The following is a 16,292-nucleotide window of genomic DNA, read 5'->3' as shown; positions in this document are numbered from 1 at the left end:
CTCCTCTCCCTGGAAAAACTTTCTTACAACAAATTCACATATAACCGCAATCTATAGTATATTTGTGGAAATTTTCATTTTAAAATATCCATTTTTATGAAAGTTATGAGGAAACAAAGACGGTGAGGAGCACACTTGTGTAGGTGTGCCTACACACACACACACACATACATATTGTTTCCAAGTAACAAATTTCAATCACAAAGCATGGACCATTTCGGTTTGAACGGCAGTTTTTTCTAGCGGTGTCATATGAAATTGTCACCCATAATTATGACCCTAGTATCGATCTGTTGCATTTCAATCTGTTTTAGGGTTAGGGGTGAGGGGAAGGGTATCTTTCTTCAGAAATGTAAATAAACCCAATCTGTTTCTTAAACGAGGGACATATTCATACGGCACAGAATGTTTTCACCTCAATAGACGTCATTGATTGGTTGAAATTGCAGAAATTGAAGAAAAAACAACAAATATCTTACAAATTATAGAATTTCTCAATAAAGCCAAGAGAAAAAGATGTTTTATAAACACATTCTACCAGTATACGAAGTTTAAAAGTGTTTAGTTACGTGGAAATTATTTTTTAAAAACTGCCGTTCAAACCGAAAAGATCCCAAAGCATAATTAGGCACCCCAAGTAAGATGATAGTCGGCCGAGGTACAGCGCTTTGAGATCGAACACATAACCACGTGGCTTTACAGTAAGCATCCTAACATGACGGATATGTCTGAGCACAATATGCGTATTTTATTTAAATGTGATGTCTCTTTCCTTTTAAATATACAAATAATATTTTCATTAAAGAGAGACGTTAATAATTAGAGTAACTATCCAGTCTGTTGTCGAATAGTCAAACGAAATACCGATCAGTTGAATGTAAATTAAAGCCATAACAACAAAGAGAAAGTTTTTGTTTTTTTCGGTGACGATTAGAAAAATCCCTAACAGCAACATTCCGTCTTCCCGTGGCGTTTATTATACAGCAATGACTTTAAACGCGGGACTGGCAGCACAAAAACTGTTTCTTGAAATTTGTTGTGTACCTAAATTGACTTTAGTTTGTAAAAAGGCTATTAAAAGCTGTCAGATAGGATTCGTTGACTTACACAGTATTCCCACTATTTAGAAGTGCAACTGCCACTGGTTATTTTTGCAAAATGGACTCCAACAAGTAGAGACACCGTTCTCCTTATTGACGAACATCATTCATTACTGAATTTTTTTAAAAATATTATCAATAAGGTATGTTCAAAAGATTATTTCATCCTCTTGTTTCTTCGAAAGCAGAACGTAATTTTTTACAAGAATATCTTCTATACACATTGTTGTTTAACAACAATATTTTATACGAGATGTTTTGATACTTCTGTAGCTAAGATAATTATCCTTCAAGACCAGCTTCTTCACGTCAGCAGCAAACTTGGTTAAACCGTTATTGACAATTTGCTTATTCCTGCTCTCATTATCATCAGACTTGCTGTGACAGGCTTGAATATTCAACTGCCTCTCAGTTTTACTAATCATTCTTTTTCACTTGTTTATTTTTATCGTTTAGATTTTTACCAAAATATTTAATCTGTTTTTTTTGCCCCTATTTTTCTGATGGGGTGGAAAATTAAATTAACATTAAGTTAAAATTTTCTGTTAACGTTTAGAGCTCACATACATTTCTCAAGTAGCGTCAATATTTTTGGTTTATACATATATATATATATATATATATATATATAATATTTCGATAATGTTTAAGTTATCTTTTAATTTTGCTTTCATTTCTAATAAAGCGAATGACGATGTTATATATAATATAATGTTATTCTGAAGGAACGACAACTGACTTCAAAAACTTATTTATACCCTACTAAAATAATTTTAAAGTTTTCCGAGTTATCTGTTTTTAGTTGTCGATATTTCTGAAATTTACTATTTTGTTTTGTAGTTTACAGCTGTCATACAGGATTCAGAAGTGTTTAATTCAAACATTTTCACAGGTCGAATGTATTACAAAATTAATGTTTTTGCATTTTTTTTTTATTGTTTTTAATTGTTGTTGATTGTTGTTTAGCTCCAAATCAACCTTTGGTCAAGTACAAATATAATAGAAAGACATACTCACCCTTTTTTTCTTTATTTATTTTTCTATGTGTGGTATACCTTGGACTAAGGCAGTAGAGGGCGATTTAGCTACTATTTCTAGCGGGTCGAGCAATCACATAGGAACAACCACATTTTGAAGACGCACGGCTATATTAAACACACCCCAATTTTAGCAATGCCTATTCAGGAAAAGTAGTTGTTTGTGCATTAACGCTTATGGAATCCCCAACTACGCATTCTGGACACGGGGTGATATTTTTGAAGGCCACAGACCAAATTTGTGGCTGGTGCAAAGTTCGTACCAGGTCTAGGGTGACATGGTGGCCCAGCAGTTGGTTGACAGGGCCATTAGAGCAAAGAAACAAACCTGGAAGGATGGTGGTAGCAAGGAACTACATCAGGTAGCCAAGAGGGAAGCTAGGAAGCAGGTATACTAGGAAGCCAGAGGTGAAGCAGAAAGGAAGAAGTTTTCCAATGTTCTGTGACATGAGGACGAGCAGCTTGAAGTATTTTGGTTTGCAAGACAGTGTGCCAGGGAAAATTGTGATGTTGTGGGAGAGAAGTGAGTTTGCATGGATGATGGTTCACTTGCAGATAGTAACTCTGCAAAGAAAGAGGTTTGGAAGTGCTACTATGAAAAGCTACTGAATGTAGAGAGAAGGAGAGTCTGCCTAATGTAGATCCAACAGAGGGACCAGCAATCTAAATAGACAGTAACTTGGTAGATAAGGCCATGAAGGATATGAAGACGGGGAAAGCCCTCAGCCCATCAGAAATTACCACTGAGATATTTAAAAGATCTGGCAGTGTGATTTATACTCCAGTTATGCATATAGTTAATTAGATTGTACATGAGGGAGTCACACCCAATGACTGGTGTAGCAGCACCATAGTCAACTGCTACAAAAGTAAAGGTGATGCCTTAGACAGAAATAATTATAGAGATATCAAACTGTTGGGCCAGGTGATGAAAGTTATGGAGGGGATCAACTTATTAGGAAGGGAGTTCGTCTAAATGAGATGCTGTTTGGTTTTGTGCCAGGGAGAAGCACCACTGATGCTATATCCCTGTTAAGGCAGTTGCAGGAGAAGTACTTAGTCAAAAATAAACCTCTGTATTTGGCTTTTGTTGACATGGAGAAAACCTTTGACAAGTTCCCCCACTCCCTTATCTGGCTGGTGAGAGCTGTACAAGCCATGTACAGAGATCCTGTCAGTAAGGGCTGGCAACAGGTATAGCAATGAAGTCAGTGTACAAGTAGTTCACTAAGGATCAGTCCTCAGCCCCCCACTCTCTTTCATCATAGTCCTCCAGACAATAAAGAGGAATTTGAGAAGGGCTGCCCTTGGGAGCTCCTCTATGCTAATGATCTTGTTCTTATAGATGATTCACTACCAGAACTAGAGAAAAAATTCCAGGTGTGAAAGCAAGGTATGGAATCAAGTTAATTTAGTAAAGACCAAAGTCCTGATTAGTAGGAAAACAGACAAATCACAAATTCCTTCAGGGAGATGGCCCTGCTTGATATGTAGAAAAGGCATAGGTATTTAGTGCAAGCTATAGACACATAAGAGACACAGCAATAGCAGAAGTAGGTTGATAGAGAAAGTAGTTTTCCGAGTAATCTGTTTTAGTAATCTGCGTGTGACAGATGTATAGGTAAAATAAACACTAGAAATGTACAGAAAATAGACTTCACCAAATGCCAGTGGGGGATACCTAGAAGCAGCAGATAGCTTCCATTATCTGGGTAACCAAGTCAGCAGTGGAGGTGGATGCTCCAAGAGTGTAACTACCAGAATAAGAATAGGTTGGGAAAAGTTCAGAGAGCTTCTACCTTTGTTGGTAACAAAGAGCTTTTCCCTCAATGAAAGGCAGATTATATGATGCCTGTGTGCAAACAGCCATGCTACACAGCAGTGAAACAGGCACTGTCACTGCAGAGGAAATGCATAGGTTTGAAAGAAATTAAGCTAGTATGCTTTGCTGGATGTGCAGTGTCAATGCACATATGCAATGGAATGTAAGCATCTTGTGAGAAAAATTGGGCATAAGAGGCATCAGATGTGGTGTGCAAGAGAGAAGACTGTGCTGGTATGGTCATGTGATGCATATGCACGAGTTAGATGTGCTGATGTCTAACTGTGAGGGGAACCTGTGGAAGCGATAAACCCAGGAGGACATAGGATGAGGTGATGAAGCATGATCTTCGAATGTTGAATCGAGTCCCGTGGAGATGATGATAAATGATTGAGACTTTTGACAATTTGTTATGCTTGACAAGACATGTCAAGCCAAGTGAAAACAAAGTCATGGCCAGTGCTGTTGACATGTAAAAGGCACCCACTACACTCTCAGAATGGTTGGTATTAGGGAGGGTATCCAGCTGTAGAAACCAAGCCAAATTAGACTGGAGCCTTGATTGAAAAGGGGTTATTGAGGGATGTGGTTTAACCCTTTAGCTTTCACATTATTCTGAAATAAGTAATGTTTATTCATTCACATTATTTTGAATTAATTATGCAGTATCTTGTAGCTTTGAGATTTTGATGAGATAACTGTTGATTTTTAGAATGATATTGTAGGGTTGGTGTGATAAGGGTATTGGGATAGGTGTCTTGCTTTACATGGATGGACAATGAGAATAGATGAAGATTTGTTATTGTAAAGCAGTGGGTATTAAACTGCTGATAAGCATGTTACAAAGGAAAAACACTGAAATCTTGTGAGATTTTTGATTCCAAAAATATTTACTCTTTTTATAAACAAAGGGAATGTTTGTTTTTACTATGAATGAAAAAACATCAAGAGGGCTTGAAGATTATTGTTCTTGGATTGGTGTTACTGTAACAGCAGTCAAAATGTTAGCTGGTTCTTGTGTTACTGTCGCTGTTTGTCCATTCCATTGTGGTTAGCCACTGGTTGTGCTACTGTCTTCTAATGTTTTTCATTTGCTATCTGTTCATTGCTTTTGTGTTATGTCACTGCTTGGGTCAACTGCCATCTGTTGTCAATGGGGATAGTTACGCTGAATATACAGTGGTGGTTTGGCTCAGAAAGAAGCACACCAAATGTGAAATTATTGTTGGAGCCAAGTCTTGATTGGTCAGATATTTTTTATGATGCAGGTAATATTCTAGCGAATCAGGACGTTGGATATAATGATCTGATTGCTAAATTTTCCTGCTACAAGCATTTGAAACTTTACTCATAAACTAAAACATCTGTATGAGCTCAGTGTCTGAAACTTATACACTTTCTTTCCTTAGGTATTTGAGGAGAATGGACTTACAAACAGCAGAAGAAAACTTAGCAGTATCTCGGTATTTGAGATTTTTCTCTTGACATAAAACATAATTAAAAAAATTTTTTTTAATATATTGGGTCATCCCATAAATAATGCGATTGTTTTCAATTGCATGAACTAAAAGTCGGATGGGGACGGGATAAACTACCTGAATCAACTTGCTATAAAAGCAGGTAATAATTTTACCTTGTCCTTATTTTTAGTGCAAGTTTTGAAGAGTGCAGTTCGATTTTAACAGTTATTTTTTTCAAAACTACAATGGAAGTGACAAAGGAGCATATTCAGTGTAGTTCAGTAAAGACAACAATGCAATGGAAAGTGTGAGGAATATTAAAGCAGTTTACGGGGATCGGACAATAAGCATAAACCAGTGTCAATGGTGGTTCTAGAAATTCCAAGCCAGAAACTACAGCCTAGAAGATGAGCCTCGCCCTGGAAAATCTGTAGAGCTCGATGAGGACATCCTGCAAACCCTGGTGGAACAAAATCCCATTGTAACTGTTGAGGAACTAGCAGAGGAGCTTGGATTTGATCATTCAAGTCAGCGCTAGATGAAAAACGACCATCATTGGTTTCAAGACAAAATGTTTTCTTCCATGAGGAGGATGCTTGGCCACATACAGTGAGGATGACATTCCAAAGGCTAGAACAGTCTGAATGGGAAACGATGCCCCACCCATCATATTTGCAGGGCGTTTCTCCATCTGATTATCATTTACTTCACACTCTTCAAAATCATTTGGACAGAAAGAATATGAATTCTATAGACGAGGTCAGAACAGTAGTGGAGGAGTATTTTGGTGTCACAAATATGTGAATTTTGGAAGAGGGGTCTTGCAAGTCTACCAGAAAGATAGAAGAGCATTGTAGAAAATGAAGGAGAGTATATTTTAGAATAGAAGAGAAATTTGTTTATCTTAATTTTGAAGTATAAAAAAATCGCATTATTCATGGGATGACCCAATAATTAAAATATTTGGTAATTTTTATTTGCTAAGTTGACATTTTTCAAGCAATATTTTGCTGCTTCTACCTTTATCTCTTTTTTCTTCTTTTCTTTGTACAGGTCAAGTAGTAGTGACGCAAAATTCGATATGATTATTGGTGCCATAGAGGATGTAGTAATGGGTTAGTAAATAACTACTATACATACTTGTGTGTGTGTGTGTGTGTGTGTAAAGCGGACATTAAATTATGATAAGTTTCCTCAGCAGCTGGTGCTGTGACAAAAAAACTCAAAAGTCCAACCTTTTCATTCACACTGTGCTCCAAATTAGGTTAACGTTATCACTGCTTCATAGCTGACACATTCCATAAACCATGAACAAAGTTTGTTGAAGCGCTTCCACAAAATGACTGAACTATATCTCCTTTTTGTTTCATTATCATCATTTAACGTCTGTTTCCCATGCTAGCATAGGTTTGACGGTTTGACTGAGGTCTGGAAAGCCAGCGGCTGCACCAGGCTTCAATCTGATCTGATAAAAAGCCTCCACCACCACCACCACCATCAACCCATTATACTCTCTACTTCATCTCACATGTTATGTTTTAGTTCTATCCCCAAGAAACTTAGTTTTCTTTCTGAATATTGAGGCTGAAAAGTTGAACTTGGGTCTTCTCTTGATTGTTGATGTCATCAACCCACTTTTCCTTTTGTCCCCCATTCTTCTTTCAAGGCTATTTTTACATTTCTCATTGTCAAAACTATATTATATGAAACTTCCTTATTGCTTCCGTAATTCTTTGTTGAATATACAATGCAAACCATGAGTGGCAAAATTCTTTGGTTGCATCAGGACTTGGTGTGGATTTGTGGTATATTATAAAGTTTCTAGTTGAGGAATTATTTTTGAAAACTGCAAAAACTTTACCTAATTAATTTTGTTGTTTTTAATTATATATTATAGTGGTATGTTAATTTTACTGTCATTTCTTTTATATTTTCAATTGCGATGTTGTAATAGTGGGCAGTGAATTGACGGAATTGGTAGAGCATCCAATAACATGCAGAATTTTGATATAAGAAAAATCAGATATTGCATGCAAGAGAGAAGACTACATTGGTATGAGCATGTGACACATATGGAAAAGGGCAGTTCTATTAAGAAGTGCTAATTTCCAGAGGAAATGGGACCTTTGGAAGAGGGAGATGTGGGAGGAAGTGGTGAAAATTGATCTCTTTCATTTCTAGTTTCAAATCTTGCCAGGTCAACTTTGTCCTTCTAGGAACAATGTAATAAACACCACTCAGGAACCTAGAGTCAATCTTAACTGTACTCTCTCCCTGTCTCTCCACATTTGAGGTTTTATGCTTTTGCTAGAAATAACTATCATCATCTTCATTTAATACCTGTTTTCCATGCTGACATGGGTTGGATGGCCTGATAGGAACTGACAAGGCCAGGGGCTGCACAAGGTTCCATTATCTGTTTTGGCTTGGTTTAAACTGCTTGATGCCCTTCCTAACATCAACCACTTTACAGGAGTGTACTGGGTGCTTTTTACACAGCACCATCACCAGTGCTTTTTATGTGGCACCATCACCAGTGCTTTCTATGTGTTACCATCACTGGTGCTTTTTATGTGGTACTAGCACCCACACCAATGCTTTTTTACGTGGCACCTTGATTTTAGGATATCAGTTCTATTGTGGTGGGCACATATCTCAATTCTGTCATCTCCTTGATCAAGATTTCAATCATTTTTGTACATTTTTCAAGTTGAAAGATTTGTGCTATGAATAAATTCAAAAGTTCAGTGTAAGTTATCCTACAACACTTTCTGAAATATTTCATTTAAAATACTTCAGTGTTTCTGACTGACCTCCGTGCCGGTGGCACGTAAAAAGCACCATCCGATCGTGGCTGTTGCCAGCCTTGTCTGGCACGTAAAAAGCACCCACAACACTCAGGAGTGGTTGACGTTAGGAAGGGCATCCATCTGTAGAAACACTGCCAGATCAGACTGGGCCTGGTGCAGCCTTCTGGCTTCCCAGACCCCAGTTGAACCGTCCAATCCATGCTAGCATGGAAAGCGGACGTTAAACGATGATGATGATGATGATCTATCTCTTACTTGGTTACATGTATTCAATGTTGCTTTGAAATATTGCTAAAATATGAAATTTATTGATTTCTGCTTTCAGAGGAGGAATTTCAAATGTTACAGCATAATTTTTTAGAGAGATATTTTCATGAATTTATTGATACAGAAGAGAATAAATTCATTTACACAGATATACACAGAGAATATGTAAGTTGAATAGTTGTTTTTGCTTTCTTCTTGGGAATTCTATTTTGTGTTAAAATGCATTTAACTATTATTGAGTGACTGTATAGAATGGAGTTCTACTTATTAGTTATTGATTTAGACCGAGACCTTTGGCATTATGTTTGTGCTTGAGAAGAAGATCCATCAAGTTGAGCAAAATTGCAGAAGTGGTGGATGCTGGTGTCACACAATTGGCATGTAAAAGCATTACACTCTCAGAGTGGTTGGCATTAGGAAGGGCATCCACCCGTAGAAAACCATGCCAAATCAGTCCAACCCATGCCAGCATGGACAATGGACGTTAAATGATGAGGAGGAGGAGGGTGAGAGCTGATGTAGGAGCGTTGAGGATTCAGTTTCAATTTTTAAGAAATTAGAATTTCATTTTCATATCCTACACAGTCAGGACATAAGATATCCCTTTAATCCATATTCAACTTTTGAAAGTATACTAATTTTTTTTAGTACTAAAATATTATATATTTTAGACATAGGCATGTTTGTACGATTGAGAAATTAGCTTTTTAGCCATTTGGTTTTGGCTTCAGTCTCACTGGGCAAATGTTTTCTACTTTAGCCCTGGGTCAACCAATTGTTTGCGAGTGGATTTGGTATGCAGAACCTGAAAGAAGCCAGTTATATAGATGTATGTGTTTGTGTCTCCTTATTTTGACATCATGTAATGGTTGTAAATGAACACCATTCACTTCCAGTATCCTATGCAAACATGTCTATCATTGAGATGTATCACCTGGCTTGGCAACAGGAAGGGCATCTGCCCATTGCAAATCTCCTTCAGTAACCATCATCAACTCATGAAAGAATGGAAAAGTGAACATTATAACAATGATGATGATGGCCTTCTTTTCCTCAAATTTGGAAAATCCCTCTTCACAAAAATGATTCTGTGAAATACATGTTTGAAACTTGTATATATTAGGTTGAGGAAAAAGTTTGTGTGCCATGTTAAAATAATGCTTTTTTATATATTTTTGGTGGAGGTGCAATGGCCCAGTGGTTAGGGCAGCAGGCTCACAGTCGGAGGATCGCGGTTTCAATTCCAAGACCGTGTGTTTATTGAGCAAAAACACCTAAAGCTTCATGAGGCTCCAGCAGGGGGTGGTGGCAACCCCTGTTGTACTCTTTCGCCCAACTTTCTCTCACTCTTTCTTCCTGTTTCTTGAGTAACACTGCGATGGACTGGCATCCCGTTCAGCTAGGGGGAGCACATACGCCACAGAAACCAGGAAACCAGGCCCATGAGCCTGGCTAGGCTTGAAAAGGGCGCATATATAAATAAATATATTTTTGTAGTGTGTGAGTTCATTCAGTTCATGTCATGTTCAATAGTGACTCATGGCGCACAAACTTTTTCCTCATCCCAGTACTATAATTCACACCAATTCACCCATAAATTAATCAATTATATTATTACTTTTCAGATAAACCTTGTGGAAAAATACCTCAATGAGCGCCTTGTAAGCAAAGTGCCACAGTTTTCCATGTCTGACTTCATGCACCAGATGATGTAAGTTGCAGTTTTCAAGAATATGTCTGAATTGTTGAACAATTAAGGGTCACCAGTCTATTGATGTTGCATTGTAGCCTGGTTCTATTATACTTTTTCTGTCCACCTAGCTGTTAAAATAAACACTGGCGATCCTTGTCACTAACATCAGTTGGTAGCCCTGGGTAGCTTTGCTGCTGCCTTTACTTCAATTGTGAAGTACAACATGCCTTTACTTCAGTTGTGAAGAATGGTAATGAAGGGACTTTGACAAACCATGCTGACATGGGTTGGATGGCCTGACTAAATGATTCATCAAGCAATTGTTTAACCACTTGACTAATAATAACAAAGAAGTGAAACAGAAACAGTGCATGTGTTTATTGGTATAATGACCCTCCCAAGATACAACAAAATCTATTATTATCTTAGCTAATCGTTAAGCCTGTCTATTATTTCTAGGAACGTTTCATCTGAATTGGTTTTACTCTTCTTTCAGTGCTCGGAAGAATGAATTAGGAGAAATATTTGAACTCTTACTTACATTCATGAGACATTGACTACTTCATTCAGAAAAAGAGTACAGCAGCACTTTGAGCATACAAGTGTTTACTCTAAATGTTGTGATCATATGAAGCTCTGTTACCATTTAAATAAGCACTCTTTGTGCCAAATAAAGGAAGCCTTAACCTGCTAAAAATAATAGGCAAATCTTCCTCGGATCACATCCCACTTTCATACTAACAGGACATGTTGGATAATGTAGTTTTTGAAAGACTGTATCTCAAAGGAAGAAACTAGTTAGCCACTGTTGGAGTATCTTTAATTAAAACTTTGCTGGGTCAGGTCTAAACTGGGTCAAACAATAAGTGCTTCCAAGATCTCAAATATCTGTAGCTTGTTTCAATCATTAGACTTAGACTGTAACCATGCTGGTGCACCATCTTCAAGAGTTTTTAGTTGAATGAATTGACTCCAGGACTTATTTTTTAAGGCGTGATACTTATTCTGTCAGTCTGTTTTGCTGAACAACAAAGTGATGGGGATGTAAACACACCAATACTGGTTGTGGGAGACAAAAACACAAAGACACACATTTATATGTGAATGTACATGCTTATATTACCAGAGTAAGTACATAAATGTGAAACAAGATGGAAAAAATAGTACTTGAATACCAGAGGTAGAGTAATATGCTTTATTCTTTTCTATTCTAAGCACATGGCTAGAAATTTTTGGGTAGAGAGCCAGTTGCTTAGATCAACCCTAGTACATAACTGGTACTTAATTTATTGACCTCAAAAAGATGAAAGGCAAAGTCAACCTCGGCGGAATTTGAACTCAGAATGTAACAACAGACAGAATTTCGCCCAGCGTGCTAACATTTCTGCCAGCTTTCTTAATAAAGCTGTGAAGACATCACAAAAACTGTTACTCAGAGTTTCACATTCCCGTTTGTCGGATAATGACATACCTGTTCGTTGGATAGTTTTGTCCGATGAATAGGAGTGTGAAACTCTGAGTAACAGTTTTGGTGATGTCTTTAGAGCTTTATTAATAAAGCATATTACTCTACCTCTGGTATTTGAGTACTATTTTCCCCCACCTTGTTTCACATTCATCTGCTTACTCTGGTGTAACCTGCTGCTTTTTAAGAAAGTTTGAGTGACTCTCCACAAGTAGGAAGAAGAAATAACTGAAAGATATATATATATATATATATGACAGGCTTTCTTCTGTATCTGTCTACCAACCACATGATTCCAGGTTCAGTACAAAAACTTCTTACCACACAGCCATTAATAAACCCAGAACTACAAGGGATACATTCCCCTATGTCACTCACCAGCTTGTTCTCTCTTGAGAAATTGGGTAAAAACAGTGTTTTGTGCTTGTTATCATCTGTAAAGCATTCAACTATGTCTGATATACCAGTCTCTCAGATGCTTCAACATGTAAGCACAAAAAAGAAAGGATAGTTGCTGAGTAATCAGTATTTAGTGAATCCTTTTGGTTTTTAAATGTTATTTATTTCATTTTTGTATTTGGTTTGCAAGATTCTTGATGTGAACTTCTGTATTGAAACATTTTTTTGTTTTTTTTTTGTATCTTGGGGGGGTCATTATGCCCACGCACACACTGGGTTCAAATGCTGCCAAAGCTGACTTTGCTTTTCATCCTAAAAAATTGTTGGTCCTCTGTTGAAATTGGAAATCGTTATTATTAGCCAATCGGTTAACCAATTTGACTAATAATCAATTGTTTGATTAATTATTTGGTCATCAATCAGTCAGCTAAGTTTATCAAAGGCCTTTTGTTGCTATTTGCAACTTCATCAACAACATGCCTTTACTCCAGTTGTGAAGAATGGTAATGAAGGGACTTTGACAAACCTAGCTGGTTGATTGACTAAATGATTCATCAAACAATTGATTAATTACTTAAATGTTTAACCAATTGACTAATAATAACAAAGAAGTGAAACAGAAACAGTACTTGTGTTTATTGGTATAATGACCCTCCCAAGATACAACAAAATCTATTATTATTTTAGCTAATCGTTAAGCCTATCTATTATTTCTAGGAGCATTTCATCTGAATTGGTTTTACTCTTCTTTCAGTGCTCGGAAGAATGAATTAGAAGGAGAAATATTTGAACTCTTACTTACGTTCAGCGATTTTCTCACTTTCAAAGAAATGATTTTGGATTATAAAGCTGTGAGTGTCAGTCTGTTATTTTCTTAAATATTTTAAGACAGTGAAAGTGTGTGGTTGAGTGGTTTGATTCCTCATCCTGTGAATTCATTTCCTGGACCAGGCTGTGTGCATTCTGTTTATTTCATGCTGCTGCTCTAGTTTACTCAGCTGCGTGCTGGTGCTACTCTTTCTCTCTCTCTCTCCCTATGGCTGTCACATCTTGGATGTACCACTGGGTGAAGAGCAGGGGTACCGATAGGGGCTCTGTGTCTACATCAGTCATCATCATCGTTTAACGCCTGCTTTCCATGCTGGCATAGGTTGGACGATTTGACTGAGGACTGGCGAACCAGATGGCTGCACCAGGCTCCAATCTGATCTGGCAGAGTTTCTACAGCTCTATGCCCTTCCTAATGCCAACCACTCTGAGAGTGTAGTGGTTGCTTTTACGTGCCACCAGCACGAGGGCCAGTCAGGTGGTACTGGCAGCGGCCACACTCAAATGGTGTTTTTTGCGTGCTACCTGCACAGGAGCCAGTCCAGCAGCACTGGCAACAACCTCACTTGAATGTTGTTTTTCACATGCCACCGGCACAAGTGCCAGTAAGGCGATGCTGGTAATGATCATGCTCGAATAGTGCTTTTTACGTGCCACCGGCATGGAAGCAAGTTTGCTGCTCTGGCTCCACTTGCACAGATGCCAGTCATCGAATTTGATTTCGATTTCAGTACCTAATACAATTAGTGAAAGCATGGTACATGTTAGCTAGACATCTTTGTCTTTAAGAATGATTCTCTCTTATCTTTTGTGAACCCTGTGGAGGGTCATGGTCTAGTGATGTTGCTCTCAGTGTTGTAAGATAGCAGTTTCAATTCCTGAACTGGGCAGTGCATTGCATTCCTGAGCAACAAACTTCATCTCTTATTGCTCCAGTCCACTCATCTGAAAATGAGTTCCTGCGATAGATAGGGAGTTGACCCTGTGATGGACTGGCTTTCATTTCAAGGAAGAGTTTATAACAGTCCCCTTTCCAGTCTTGGAAACTGGGTTGATCTCTGTCCTCATGAGTTCTAGGGCTCATGGCAGACCTAAGTAAGTATTGTGAACCCTTAAGAGTACTAGGACTCAGCATTGCAAGCTAATAAAAGCCGGATGTAGAGTGCTCTCACTTGTCTAAGTATAGTGCTTATTTACTGTTGGACTGAGCTATGAGCTGGCAGTACTATGTCTGTTAACTCTTTAGCATTCAGATTACTGTCTCAAACGTAATGCTTTTTTTTTTTTATTCACATTGTTTTGAATTAATCATGCATGACCACATAGCCTTTTGATTTTGATGATGTGATTGTTTACTTTTCAAATGAGACTGTAGGGTAAGTGTGAAAGTTTGGTTTTAAAAAACACATGGGTTAAAAATAATAATAATGAAATTATTGCATATAGTGCTCAGGTGCACTAAAACTCATCAAAGGTAGACTTACAGTACACAGAATTATGTACAAAAGTCAGGAAAGTGAACAATGTAAGAGTCATGATATACATGTATGCATGCATATGGAGGGAGGGTGTATCAAGTGTAGTGTTGGCAAATTTCAGGAACCATGGAGGTTTTAAAGGATGTAATGTCTCGGCAACTAACAACTTATGTAGGTAGTTTGTTCCATGCTTCAGCAACTCTCATCATCATCATCATTTAGCATCCGCTTTCCATGCTAGCATGGGTTGGACGGTTCAACTGGGGTCTGTGAAGCCAGAAGGCTGCATCAGGCCCAATCTGATCTGGCAGTGTTTCTACGGCTGGATGCCCTTCCTAACGCTAACCACTCCGTGAGTGTAGTGGGTGCTTTTTACATGCCACACGCACAGGTGCCAGACGGAGCTGGCAAACGGCCACGGACGGATGGTGCTTTTTACATGCCACCAGCATGGGGGCCAGGCGAGGCTGGCAACGGCCTGAGTGTGAAAATATGTTTCCGAAAGTCATGGGAGCTGTACAGTTTTCTGACTTTGTAGGCATGCCCACGTGTGTTGGTCAGTTTAAGTGTGAAAAGGTAAGTACAAATACGCAAATTATGAACCTTAACATTGAAACTCTTTGTCTCCGGCTCCAGTATTATACTTGTTTCATGTTCAAACTGACCAGATCTGGTTTCTTGAACTTATGAGATTAATTCAAAACAATCGATCATGGCCGTTGCCAGCCTGGCCTGGCCTCTGTGCCAGTAGCACGTAAAAAGCACCATCCGAGCGTGGTTGTTCGCCAGCCCCTTCTGGCACCTGTGTCGGTGGCACGTAAAAAGCACCCACTACACTCACGGAGTGGTTGGCGTTAGGAAGGGCATCCAGCCGTAGAAACACTGCCAGATCTGACTGGCCTGGTGCAGCCTTTGGGCTTCCCAGACCCCCGTTGAACCGTCCAACCCATGCTAGCATGGAAAGCAGACGTTAAACGATGATGATGAATGTGAATTAATAAGCTTTACATTTGATAGAATAAACTGAATGCTAAAGGGTTAAAACCATCACAACTATGTTAGCATAATGAAAAGGATTTTTTTGAAATGATGTTTTTCTAAAGCCATGTCTTAATCTCATCTTTTTCTCCAGGCAAAAGAGGGACGAACTGTGGACTTAAGTGGCGGTATAATGGTTACATCATTTTCAACAGAAGGCCCAACCTCTTAACTAAAACTGTCTTCAAACCATCATTCATTTTAAGGGTGAGGTTAAACTTGTGCCAAGTACTGGAGTATTTCTTGTGGAACTAATCTTCTAAGAAAACAGTCCCAAAGTTGAGTCACTTGTAGCTGCCGAGAGTGTATATAGATGGAATGATTCAAGAAAGAACAATTGCTGCCAAACGATTTAACATTTATATTCATTTTTTTAAAAAAAAGGGGTGGGGGCCATACACAACGATACGATATCCTACATTTATTGCATGGAAGTCAATTATATGGAAAAAAAGTGCCTAATAAATATTTACAAAAATATTTTACCTTCCCAATTTTAAATTTTCAAAAAAGGACTGAGTGGGGGGTTTAACTTCATAATGTTCAAGCCATGAATGAAATATAATAGAAATCATTGAATTAATGGCTGCATGAAGATTCAATTTGATATATCTGTGTAACTTTCAAATAAATTTCCCTCTCGCTTTCTTTTAAATATGTGCTAGTTTAAATAGGAAGATTTATACCAATATGAATGTTGGTGTTTTGAGCAACTAGAGCAATGAAAAATGTTCCAGCAGACACCCTTTTTTTATTTTTCAGACTTAATATAATAATAATAATAATAATAATTGTGTACAGTGCTCAGGTGCACTACAACTCATCTAAAGTGTATATATAATCAGGTGTAGTTTCAGCGGATTTCGGAAAGCATGAGGGCTTTAAAGGATGCAGT

General features: G+C 38.0%; 1 protein-coding gene across 1 annotated transcript; it reads left to right on the top strand.

Moving 5' to 3' along the window:
- The first annotated feature begins 925 nt into the window (after positions 1-925).
- On the top strand, positions 926-15,877 carry LOC115209733 (ADP-ribosylation factor-like protein 2-binding protein). Its single transcript, XM_029778236.2, has 7 exons — positions 926-1,243; positions 5,369-5,422; positions 6,473-6,534; positions 8,555-8,661; positions 10,122-10,207; positions 12,808-12,904; positions 15,492-15,877. The coding sequence occupies exons 2-7, from the start codon at positions 5,382-5,384 to the stop codon at positions 15,567-15,569; spliced, it is 471 nt and encodes a 156-aa protein (XP_029634096.1). The 5' UTR covers positions 926-1,243; positions 5,369-5,381; the 3' UTR covers positions 15,570-15,877.
- The last annotated feature ends 415 nt before the right edge of the window (positions 15,878-16,292 follow it).

The sequence above is a fragment of the Octopus sinensis genome, linkage group LG3, assembly GCF_006345805.1.
Source record: "Octopus sinensis linkage group LG3, ASM634580v1, whole genome shotgun sequence".
Lineage (NCBI taxonomy): Eukaryota > Metazoa > Mollusca > Cephalopoda > Octopoda > Octopodidae > Octopus > Octopus sinensis.
This window is presented reverse-complemented; position numbering and strand designations above follow the sequence as displayed.